General features: G+C 50.7%; 1 protein-coding gene across 13 annotated transcripts in view; it reads left to right on the plus strand.

Annotated features, from left to right (window-relative positions):
- Positions 1-12,708, plus strand: part of NOD2 (nucleotide binding oligomerization domain containing 2) — a 36,230-nt gene that overhangs the window by 6,389 nt on the left and 17,133 nt on the right. For 12 of the 13 annotated variants that reach the window (XR_011499006.1, XR_011499009.1, XR_011499010.1 and 9 more), the window contains 3 exons: positions 124-590; positions 7,358-7,463; positions 10,203-12,018. Coding sequence is in view for 7 of the 13 variants with exons in the window: in XM_070500428.1 (XP_070356529.1) it covers positions 132-590; positions 7,358-7,463; positions 10,203-12,018 (2,381 nt within the window). In the remaining 6 variants the exon portion in view is untranslated. The remainder of the gene's footprint in view (positions 1-123; positions 591-7,357; positions 7,464-10,202; positions 12,019-12,708) is intronic. The other variant, XM_070500429.1, reaches the window with a different exon arrangement.

Genomic DNA, 12,708 nt, shown 5'->3' on the forward strand with positions numbered 1-12,708 from the left:
GTTGTGTGATGTCTAAGGGGAGAGCTGTGGCCAGCTTGGGCTCAGGGTGGGGCTGACTTTCGGCCTCCACTGCCCCCGCCTGCTTCCGGAGCAGTCCTGCCCTGACCTCACTCTCCTCCCCAGGTTGTGAAATGTGCACGCAGGAGGCTTTCCAGGCGCAGAGGAGCCAGCTGGTGGGGCTGCTGGTCTCGGGGTCCCTGGAGGGCTTCGAGAGTGTCCTGGATTGGCTGCTTTCCTGGGACGTCCTCTCCTGGGAAGACTATGAGAGCCTCAGCCTTGTGGGCCAGCCCCTCTCCCACTTGGCCAGGCACCTCCTGGACACTGTCTGGAAGAAGGGTGCTTGGGGCTGTGAACAACTCGTCGCGGCTGTCCGGGAGGCCCAGGCTGACAGCCAGTCTCCCGAACTTCCTGGGCACTGGGACCCCCACTCACCCCAGCCAGCCCAGGACCTGCAGAGTCACCGGCCAGCCATTGTCAGGAGACTCTACAGCCATGTGGAGGGCGTGCTGGACCTGGCGCACGAGCGGGGCTTCATCAGCCGGTACGAATGTGATGAAATCAGGTTGCCCATCTTCACGTCATCCCAGCGGGTAAGGCACTTCCCTCTTGGGTAATCAGAATTCACCAGAAAACGGTGCTTAGTCGCGAGACATGTTTGTCTTTGTGAAGTCAGCCCTGTGGGGAGACCTGGGTCATGCGATTCCTCCTCAAAAGGTAGCCAGGCCAGTAGAAGTTGCTCGGGACTTTTGGTATCTTACCTCTTGTGATGATAGAAGGTGTTGTGTGGGGGCCAAGCGTGGATTCTGGAGTCAGAATGATGTGGCTCAGGGCCTGCTCTGTGTGGCTGCTGGCTTCTCTAGGGACACTCTCCACCCTTCATCTTTCCTGTTCCAGTTTCCTCACATGTAAAACATCCGTAAGGCTCTTGGGAGAATTCAGTGAGTTGATCTGTGGGACACTTAGAACAGTGCAGCGCACAGGGAGCACTCCTCAGCGTGACCAGCGGCTGCTGTCAGTTCTCTTATCAGTGGTAGTCTTCTTGTACACTTGCGTTGCCGTCTGTTCTAAAGTAACAGCTCAACAGATCATAACAATTCATTGAATTAGACCTGTATTCAGTAGTTGTTATAGCACCCTGTGTACTCCCATAGTTTGAACACCCGCATAGGATTTCCCATACGAAATCGCATTAGATCTTAGACGTTCAGAGTTAGGATGTGACTGCCTCTGAAAACACCGTTCCATGAGAACGGAAAAGTGTCTACTGGGTATTTTTGAAACTCTTTGTTTTATTTTCCCCTAGACAATGACCCTCAGGCCTCCTGTGATGCAGCAGGAACGGTCATTAACATTCCACTTCATAGACTGGGAAATTGAGGCCCAGCAAGGTGGTTTGAGTAAGCTCACAGTAGTTAATGGGAAGGCCAGGGCTGGCCCTGGTGCCTTGGTTCATTCATTTATCATTAATTTCTTCATTCATTCATAGATGCCTTCTATGTGCCAGGCTCTGTCTTAAAGCTTATTGTGCTCTGAGTGCCTTGCACATAATAGGCACGCAATCAATACTTGTGGATGAAATACATGAATTACTGAGTGAATGAATGAATGGGAATTACATTGCAGTGTTAGGATGGGCTGGGTTGGGGGGCTTTCTAGTTTTTATTTTTGTCTATTTTGAAAAAAATTTATTTACTGTCCAAGTTAGTTTAGGTAAGCCTAGGTTGAGACTGATGGAATAAGCCAGTCTGTCTTCAAGGCCATTTTAAAGCCAGCTCAAGGTGGCCAAGTAGTTAGAGAGCAGACATGGTGTGGTCCCCTCTCATTGCTGCGTGTGAAACCTACAGTCACACCCTGAGCACCATGTCTGTGAGCCTGGCCCTGTGGGGATTACAGAAGACGTGTTAGTTATTGTACCTACCTTGGTATCTTTTGTGATCTGTTGGTGGGATCGAATCAGCCCACATGGGAAGTTAAAGGGTTGTGTCTTACCCTCTTTGGTCAAGGGCCCAACAGTGTGGTCTGGTCTGGATGCTCTAAGGGGTTTGGAGAAGATGGCCTGGAAGCCTGGGGCTCAGGGGAGCCAGGGCATGAATGGAGGAAGTGTTTGGATTGAGGAAGAAAAGAAAATAGGATGACTGATGAGTCAAAGAAGAAATCATAACAGAAATCAGAAAATATTCAGAATCAAACAGGAGTGAGAATATGATTTATAGAAATTACAGGATACAGCTAAAGTAGAACATAGAGGGAAATTTATAACCTTAAATGCTTATAGTAGGAAAGAAGAAGGGCTGTATTTTGATGAGCTAAGAATCCATCTTAAGAAAGGGCTAGGTAGACAGCAAAAGCGTTGAGGGCTGGGATGGAGCTGAGCATGTGGAGAGGATGGCAGACGACGTCTGAGGGTTATAGGGGTTTGTAAAGGGCCTGGGCTGCCTGAGGTTTGTGTCTGTAGAATCAGGGCTTGCCGAGCCGCCCTTGAGCTCTGGCGTTCTATGAGTCTCTAACTTAGTAGCTGAATTTCTGATTCACTGTGGGTGGCACTTGTGGTATACCCAAGTAACGTATCTCCCCAATCCAGGACTGCCGTGTATATTCTCGTAATAATTTCCTATAAAGAGGTGACTGTCATGGATTGTGGGTTGGGGACTAAAAAATGTCGTGGAATGAAACAAAATGCAAGTAAAAGAACGGGATCCCTAAAATGCCCGTGGCTGCTGTTCACTGAGCGGCTGCCTCCTGCATGCCAGGCCCCACGCTCAGCCCTTTCTCTCATTTAAGCCGCACCTCGACCTGCCAGGGTGTCATGTGGCTCCACTGTTTCGTAACCATGAAGAAGCCGCCCAGTCACCCATTGGGGAAGTGGCCCAGCTGGAATTTGAATCCAGGCCTGTTTGCCTCCATAGCTTGTCCTCTTCTCTCTCTGTCATGAAATGTGAGGACTTCATGGGGGTAAACTTGCTCTTCTGGGCATAACAGGTGTTAGCAAACCTGAGGCTCGAACACCAGCTGTGATACCAGCTGTCCATCTGACTCGTGCAACTGCTAAAGTTGATAGGACTGAATCGTTTGGCTCCTTCACTATATTAACCCAACATGTTCAATGTGGGAAAGGTACTGTGCCTACAGAAAAGTGTATAATTTCATGTTATGGCAGAATCGTATTCCCATCACCCAGGTGAAGAAATAGAAAGTCACTAGTACCTTACTCAATTGAAACTACTAGTGTAACAAGTAGCCCAACTGTTATGTTAATCATTTGTTTGCTTTTTTTTATAGTTTTAACACATTATACAATAAATCCCCAAACAGTGTATTGTTTTGTTTTGAAAAACTGCACAGCAAGCACAAACATAGCTGTGTCCGGAAAGGGCAGTGTTGCCTTTCCTTCTTGGATGAAGGCTCCCAGGAACAGGGAAGCTGTCAGGGTCAAGGTCGGGCTTTACCTTCTCGGGGAGCTTATAAGGGCCCCTGCTAGGAAGTCAGTGGGCAAAGTCGATAGTGAGTCTTGGGAAATAGAGGGCTCCCCACAGCTGGAGGATCTGGTGGGGTGGGTGCGAGTCAGGGGCCGGATGTTGAGCAGGAATACGGTCAGAGGAAGTGGGCTGCTCTGTACGTTCAGCTGTAAGCTTGCCAAAGGCTCTTCCAGCTCCCGGGCATAGGGCAAAGCCAACCCTCTGTGGGGTGAAACGAGTGTCCTCAGCTGATCCAGGCAGCAGGGGTTGACAGAAAGAATGGTATTAGCCCATGGTGCAGACAAGCCAAATACAGATAAAGCTTAGAGCCAGGCCTGTCTGGACATCTCATGGGTAACTGCCTTCAGCACGTCTGTGTCTTGGGTCACACTGGTCCAGTCTGTCTGGCCGGCGGCCCTCTACTTGTAGTACCGAGCTGTCATCCTGAGATTTCCCTTTCTAGTCCCCCTGCGTTGGTTCTCCTGTTTCCTGAATACCGTGTCTTCTTTCTTGGTTTGTTCCAGTTTGGTGGATCACATCCTCCAGTCACTTCTTCAGAGTGAATGTATGGGAGTTAAAATGTCTGAGCTCTTACGTGAAAGGTTTCCTAAGGCTCAATCGATAGTTTGGCTGGGTATAAAATTATGGGTTGGTCATCATTTTCCTTCATAATGTTGAGAGTGTTACTCCCTTATCTTCTCTCTTGTAGAGAAGAATTGCTGGAAGGATTCCAAAACCATTTTGTAACTCTTTCCGGAAGCTTACAAAATTTTCTTTTGGTCCCTAACATTCTGAAATTTCACAACTATGTGCGTGGTGTTCTTCCATTGTGCTGGGCACCCAAGAGGCACTTTGCACCTGGAAACTCATGTCTTCATGTTCTGGAAAATTTTTGTGATTAGTTTATTGATGATTTCTTCCTATTTCCTCTCTTCTATCTTTATGGAATTATTTGAATTTTGAACTCCTGGACTGATCATCTAATTTTCTCCTATTTCTCATCTGTTTTCCATCTCTGTGTCTTTTTGCTGTACTTTCTGTATGATGCCCTCAACTTTATTGTTAAACCCTTGAGTTTTTCATTTTGCTGTCATTCTTTTAATTCCAAAAGCTGTGTTTGAATGTTCCTTATTATAGCATCCTGTTCTTGTTTTATGGATGCAATATATTCTCTTACTTAAGGATCATAATGATAGGGTGTTTTCGTAATTGCTTTTCACCCTGCATAACCTTTTTATCCTACAAGTTGCTTTCCCCTCCCCTACTTGTTTGGCTTCTATCTCCCATATTAGATGCTTTCTTTGGGCTTATGATAATCCTTCGTTGTCTGCTCATGACTGAAATAGAATACTTTAAAACTTACTGGAAACTCAGAGCATGCAGGTGAAGCTTGTCTACTTTGAGTTTCACTGTAGAAATCTTGGGAAATGGCAGTGTTTGTGTCTTTAGACCTTTCCTCCTGGGTTGGTCAAGTTCCCGGTGTAGACTTCCCAGCCCTCCCACCTAGAGGTAAAGGTCTGACTGCCAGAGCTGTGGAGCCAGTGAGTGGGAGGGCTGGACAGTGACAGTCATGGGACGCTCAGCATTCAGTATTCACTTTGCACATGGTCTTTGTTTTGATGAGGAAAGTTGGCCCTGAGCTAACATCTGTTGCCAATCTTGCTCTTTTTGCTTGAGGAAGACTGTTGCTGAGCTAACATCTGTGCCCATATTCCTTTATTTTTTGTGGGACACCACCACAGCATAGCTTGATGAGCAGTGCTAGGTCTGTGCCTGGGATCCAAACCTGTGAACCCCGGGCTGCCGAAGCGGAGCATGCAAACCCGACCACTACGCCACCAGGGCAGCCCCCACACTTGGTCATTTAAAACCTCTGTTTGGGGTATGGTCCCCACCTCCTTCATCTGTACCTGGCACCTCACAGTCCAGGGGCTCTGTTTTAGCTTTTCCAGGATATAGCTCTCCATGCTTTGCCATGGCAGGGCAAGCACAGTTGCTAGTGGCTTGGCGTGTGTAAGGGCAACTGGAGATCCGTTTCATCAGGCACTCTGACTCAGCCTTCCTTGGTTTAATCATTTCCTTGGTTCCAGAGGTCCCTGGTGCTCTTAGTTCTAGCAGGCTTTGCAGATTCTGAGACACAGATTGTGTGGTTTTCAGTTTTCCCATTGTTCCTTAGGATTGGGCGTCCTGGACTCTTCTAAATCTATTACTATTCGTTCATTTGGCGAGTCCTGGATCACCAGTTCAGGCACTATTCTAGGCATGGGGGTTACAGCAGTGAACAAAACAGACAAAAATCCTTGTCCTGGAGCTGCTAAGATGCCAGTGGGGAAGAGAGACAATAAGCCGGAGGAAGTGAATCACAGAGCGTGTTGGAAGGTGGCATGTGCTGTGAAATAAGTAGAGTGGGTTTGAGAGGAGCAGGGGCGGGGGTACGTGCTCACCTATTAGAGCCGTCAGGGAGTTCAACCTGAGAAGGTGAACTGTGAGCAAAAACCTGAAGGAAGTGACGGAAGTAGTCATGTGGCTAGCTGGGGGAAGTGCATTCAAGGCAGAGGGGACAGCCAGGGCAAAGGCCCAGAGGTGGGGGCCTTCTTGATATTTTCAGGAAACAGGAGGCTGGTGTGCTGAGTGGCATGAACAAGGGGAAGAGGAGTGAGAGGTGAGGCCTGAGAAGTAACCAGGCTCCAGATGGTCGCAGGTGGGACTTGTCTGTTGGGGCCTTGTCGGCTACTGTTGGGCCTGGGTTTCTACTCTGAGAAATGAGGGAAACATTGGGACATATGTAGTAGGAGTGGTGTGATCGGGCTTTTATTTTTAAAGAATTACTCTCTAACTGTGGTGTTGAGAACAGATGGTGGGGACAGGGACAGGCACAGGCAGCCCGGTGATGCAGCCTTTGCAGTTTTCCAGGTGAGCCATGCTGGTGGTTTGGACCAGGACAGCAGTAAAGGAGATGATAGGAAGAGACAGGGCTCTCCTGCTGTGCATCCGCCGTGGTAGACACTGGTCACTTGTGGCTGTTGGGCACGTGAAATGTGGCCCGTCCACAATGACATTCTATTTCAAAGACTTAATACGAAATTACATGTTGATATGGTAATATTTTAGCTATGTTGGATTAAAGAAAATATATGATTAAAATTAATTTCATCTTTTTTTATCTTTAATAATGTGGCTATTAGAAGATTCAAAATTACACACGTCTTGCACGTATCTCGTTATATTTCTACCATGCAGTGCTGTTCTGGATCCACTCTGAAGGTGGAACCAGCAGGATTGGCTGGTGGCTTGCAGAGGAGAGGCTTCAACGATGACTCCGAAACTTTGGGGCTGAGCAACTGGAAGGATGGAGTTGCCATCAGCTGAGATGAGGAAGGCTGTAGGTTTGGGGTGTGTGTACACTTGGAGTTTAGTTTGGATATGTTAAGTGGTGGTGTTTATGAGACATCCAGGTGGAGGTGCCGAGAACACGGTTGGATGTGCACATCCAGGGTTCAGGGGCGTAGCTCAGGTTGGAGTTGGGAACATGGGAGTCCTGCGCAGAGATGGCGCTTCATCCATGAGACTCAGTGAAATCACCTCTCTTCCAAATGATTTCCAGCTTCTAGGATTGTTTTCCCTACCCTCGTAGGTTTGTAGGTTTATGTCTTTTTTTTAAGTAATTTGCTCTTTCAGTGGGTTTTGGGAGGCAGCCTGACTGGATGTGTGTGTTTAAGTATTCATTTCAGCCCCCAGTGCTGTATCAACTTCTTTAAACCTGTCCTGTTGTTTGGATGTTTTTCTGGTCTTTTATTGTGGTGGAAGAGAGAGGCCTATGAAATTGTGGTAATCAGTAGAAACCTTCCCACACCTCTCTATCATCTTTTCTGGAAAAATAATGGCTTTTGCTTTCCCCATAGGCAAGAAGGCTCCTCGATCTTGCCACAGTGAAGGCGAACGGACTGGCTGCCTTCCTTCTACAACATGTTCAGGAATTACCAGTCCTGTTAGCCCTGCCTTTCCAAGGTATATATATGGTCTTCTCAGCTCATCAGAAAGGGAAAGAAAAGCCATATGGATTTATGGTTAAGAGCCAAAACTCTGGAGTGAGACGTGTCTGTTAGAATCCCGCTTACTGGCTGTGTGAGCCTCCGTTTCCTCATTTTAAGGATAACACCACTGCCGTCTCTCTGGGCTACTGGGAGGATTAAAAGGATGAACATGTGTGATAGGGGTTAGCTTTTATTACTTCCCACACTGCAGAGTGATCACTGGAGCTGCCTCGTTTTGAGGGCTAATACAGGAGTTCCTTACGAGCCAAACATTATCTGTACTGAAAAGATGTGCATACGCCTTTTGAGATAGGGCTGGTATCTCTTGATCTCTGCAGTTCAGCTGCTCACTATCAGAAACGCAAGGACCAAATGGATTTAGATAATGTGGGATCTCTCATTGCACATGGTCACAGCCGGAGTCAGGACTGAGAGAGGTGGATGGCACAGCCTGGACATCCAGGCATCCTGCTGGGTGCTTTGTTTACGCTATCTGTCCTTTGCCTTGAGAAGTAGGTATTGTTTTCTCCACTTTGCAGACGTGAGAACTGAGGCGGGGAGGTTGAGTGACGAGGTAGGGGTCGGGGGGGGCGGGGTCTGGTTTTGGACTGTCTCCACCTCTGCTTTCTCTTTTCTTGGGAGGAGAGCTTGTCAGCTGTAAAGAGAGGACGCAAGCCTGGTGCTCTTCCAGTCTGGTTCCCATGTCACCGTAGGGAAAGCTCGGTTGCTGGGGGCCCTGACCTGTGCGGGTGCTAGCAGGTGGATTTCTCTCCCTGGGCCCTGCCCTCTGGGCAGTGGGCATACCTGTGGGAGGGATGGTTGGAAGCCAGTGCGCAGTGCCTGGGTGTGCACCCTCTCACCCGAGGACAGCACGCAGATGTCAGTGCAGGGCAGGGGTGCCCGGCCTGGCCCTTGGTTAATGTCCACTCTTGATCTCATTGAGCACACCTGGTCGTCCATGAGTCATAGCATCGTGCTGTGGTACCAGACTCCCCAGGGTGATGAGCTGAGCGGTGACGACTGACATATGTGTGTTTGTTTTCAAAATGAGAGACAATTTTTTTTTCTGGAGAATTTTGATATTATTAGTGATGGCTGGAAAACCTGCATTGGAAATCAGGATATTGGAGAGGAGACAAGCTATTTTGTGGTCTCCGTTCAGTGCTCCTGGTCTATCCAGAGGGCATTAAGAGCAATGAGCATTGTCAGCCCTGGGAGCAGGAGAGGAAATGCAAGCACAGGGCACCTCCTTTGTGTGACTGCAGATGCAGCTTCCGTGTGCGCAGAGCTCTCTGAAAGAGTTAGCTGTTCACCTTAGGGCTGAGAACAAATGTACAGAACTTGGTTGGGGGCAGTGAGACTGTGGTCATGAACCATGCTCTGAGGTCCCACCACCCTGGGCTCTGGACCACCACTTCCCCGTTTCCTAAAAGGGGAACCAACCCCTGACACAGGAAGTGGTTTGCTCATGTTGGCATTAGGGTGATAAAGGAAAAGCAGCAGCCCTGTGGACACACCCTCCTCATGAGAGCTCAGACTGCAGACGATTGTGTGAAGAGGATGGGGAAGGGGGTCTTGATCAGGGGACCTTGGCCAAGTGCCTGCCCTGGGCATCCCCGTGACCCTGAGGCCATCCAGTCCTGGCTCCACGCAGATAATCCAGGATAATCTCCCCATCTCAAGGTCTTCAGTTTAATCACCTCTGTCTAGTCCCTTTTGCAAGTAAGGTAACATATTCATAGATCATGAGGATTAAGATGTGGACATCTTTGAGGGGCCCCTGTTGTGCCTACCACACTCACTCATAATAATGGTAATAAACACCATTTTCTGAGAGTCTGCCATATATCAGACATTCTTCTAAACTCTATTTTATCTCATTTCCGCCTGAAACAATCCTTCAAGGTATGAATTGTCCCCATTTTTACAGATAAGAATCTGGGGGCAACTGGGGCTGGCCCAGTGGCATAGTGGTTAAGTTCGTGCTCTCCGCTCTGGAGGTGGCCCAGGGTTTGCCAGTTTGGATCCTGAGTGCAGACATGACTTATCAAGCCATGCAGGGGCAGCGTGCCACATACAAAATAGAGGAAGATTGGCACAGATGTTAGCTCAGGGGCAACCTTCCTCACCACCACCACTAACAAAAAGACTATGGAAGCCAGAAAGGCTTGCCTAAGCTAATGGCAGACCCAGGTTTCAGGCTCGGGTCTGTTTGCAGAAACTGAGCTCCTGAGCCCTTAAACCTCCTGTTTCCCTTTACAAAGATGCACCTGAGGCTGAGTGGACTTATCTAAGGCCATTTAGTCAATATGGCAGGACAGGCATCGGAATGCGGGTCTTGTGACCCCAGCCCAGTGCTCCTCCTCCTCTTCAGCCCTTCCTGATGTAGTAGTTACAACAGTGCCAGCTAGCGTCTTTGGAGCGCACACTTTGTGTTGACACTGAATGAAGCATTGACATGCATTATCTTAATTGATCCATGTAGAAACCCTATAAGGTAGGGATTGCCATTTCTTTCACTTCACAGGGAAGGAAACTGAGGCATAGGAAGGTTACGTGACTGTCCTCAAAGTCCATGTGAGTGGAGAGCCAGACTGGCACCTGCTGGCTGTTCCCTCCCATCTGTATCATCACATTACCCCATGCAGCCCACTCTCTGGTCAGGTCCCATCTTCCCCCCGGTCCTACATCATCTCCCTCTTCTGTCTTCCAGATGCCGCATGTAAGAAATTCATGTCCAAGCTGAGGACCACGGTATCTGCTCAGTCTCGCTTTCTGAACACCTATGATGGGGCAGAAAATCTTTGCCTGGAGGAAATATACACAGAGAATGTTCTGGAGATCCGGACGGAGCTGGGCATGGCTGGACCCCCGCAGCAGAGCCCTGCCACCCTGGGCCTAGAGGAGCTCTTCAGCACCCGTGGCCACCTCAACAAAGATGCGGACACCGTGCTGGTGGTGGGCGAGGCGGGCAGCGGCAAGAGCACGCTCCTGCAGCAGCTGCACCTGCTGTGGGCTGCAGGGCGGGACTTCCAGGAGTTTCTCTTTGTCTTCCCGTTCAGCTGCCGGCAGCTCCAGTGCCTGGCAAAACCACTGTCCGTGCGGGCACTGCTCTTTGAACACTGCTGTTGGCCTGACCTTGGCCAGCAGGACGTCTTCCAGTTTCTCCTTGACCACCCTGACCGCGTCCTCTTAACCTTCGATGGCTTTGACGAGTTCAGGTTCAGGTTCACGGATGGTGAGCGTCACTGCTCTCCGACCGACCCCACGTCTGTCCAGAATCTGCTCTTCAACCTTCTGCAGGGCAACCTGCTAAAGAACGCCCGCAAGGTGCTGACCAGCCGTCCGGATGCGGTGTCGGCATTACTCAGGAAGTACGTGCACACGGAATTCACCCTCAAGGGCTTCTCGGAAGAGGGCATCGAACTGTACCTGAGGAAGTGCCATCGCGAGCCTGGGTTGGCTGACCGCCTCATCTCCCTGCTCAGAGCGACCTCAGCCCTACACGGTTTGTGCCACCTTCCTGTCTTCTCATGGATGGTATCCAAATGCCACCAGGAGCTGTTGCTGCAGGGTGGGGGGTCCCCAAAGACCACCACGGATATGTACCTGCTGATCCTGCAGCATTTTCTGCTGCATGCCTCCCCACCAGACTCAGCCCCCGGTGGTCTGGAACCTGGCCTGCTTCGAGGCAGGCTCCCCACCCTCCTGCACCTCGGCCAGCTGGCTCTCTGGGGCCTGGGCACGTGCTGCTATGTGTTCTCAGCCAAGCAGCTCCAGGCAGCACACGTCGACAGTGAGGACATTTCTCTTGGCTTCCTGGTGCGTGCCAAAAGGGCTGTGCCTGGGAGTGCGCCCCCCATGGAGTTCCTGCACATCACTTTCCAGTGCTTTTTTGCTGCATTCTACCTCGTCCTCAGTGCTGATGTGCCGCCATCCTCCCTCAGATACCTCTTCAGTTGTGGCAGGCCAGGCAGCTCGCTGCTGGCCCGGCTGCTGCCCGCCATGTGCGTGCAGGGCTCGAGGTGCAAGGAGGACAGCGTGGAAGCTCTGCTGCAGGAGGCCGAGCCTCACAACCTCCAGATCACAGCCGCCTTCCTGGCGGGACTGTTGTCCCGGGAGCACCGGGGCCTGCTGGCCAAGTGCCAGGGGTCTGAGACTGCCCTGCGCCAGCGCCAGGCCTGTGCCCGGTGGTGCCTGGCCCGCAGCCTCCACAAGCATTTCCACTCCATCCCACCAGCTGTGCCAGGTGAGGCCAAGAGCATGCATGCCATGCCCGGCTTCATCTGGCTCATCCGGAGCCTGTACGAGATGCAGGAGGAGCGGCTGGCACAGGAGGCTGTGCGTGGGCTGGATGTCGGGCACCTCAAGCTGACATTTTGCAGCGTGGGCCCAGCCGAGTGTGCTGCCATGGCCTTTGTGCTGCGGCACCTCCAGCGGCCTGTGGCCTTGCAGCTGGACCACAACTCTGTGGGCGACGTTGGCGTGGAGCAGCTGTTGCCTTGCCTCAGCATCTGCACTGCTCTTTAGTGAGTGCTGCTGGGCGATGCCAGCTGGGCACGGTGGGGATGCCACCATGGAGGCGCCGGTGCAGGAGCACCATGCTGGGATGCCCTGCCACCCTTTCTGTGCAGCCCTGTCCGGGCCCCCTCTCCAGTGTGGGTGTTAGTTTAAACAAAGGATAATGATGGGCGTAACTCATTGAACGTCCTATGTGATGGTCGCTGTGCTGGACGCTTCCCGGAATTACCCCGTTCAATCCCCACAACCACTCTGGGCTGCAGCAGAGACATTCTTAACCCCATCATCTTAGATTTGAGGCTCAGAGAAGCGAAGTAGCTTGTCCAGGGTCACATAGAGCTGGGATTCACAAATTATGCCTTTCTGGTTAGAAGCCCTGCTCCCCCCAAGCAAACTGTCTATGGACGGGCTTCAGAGGCTCCGTGACAACCTTGAAGTCACGTGCGCAGTTTTGTGTAATATGTGTCTGTATTAGGAACGACCCCACATCAGAGGTGACGAAGATCCCAATGAGATGGGAATTTCGGGACCCAAGAAAGAGAAGTGGCTGCAGAGTTTCGTCTGCACCTTTATTCCCTGTGTAGCGCTGTGTCCAACGAAATCTTGGCATCACCCATGCTACTTTCTGCCCCCTGTCGGAAGGTGTGGGGTCCCCCCTCTGGAACGTCGGTGCCCAGCACTCGGGGGCCTCTTTCCAT

The sequence above is a fragment of the Equus asinus genome, chromosome 28, assembly GCF_041296235.1.
Source record: "Equus asinus isolate D_3611 breed Donkey chromosome 28, EquAss-T2T_v2, whole genome shotgun sequence".
NCBI classification, from domain to species: Eukaryota; Metazoa; Chordata; class Mammalia; order Perissodactyla; family Equidae; genus Equus; species Equus asinus.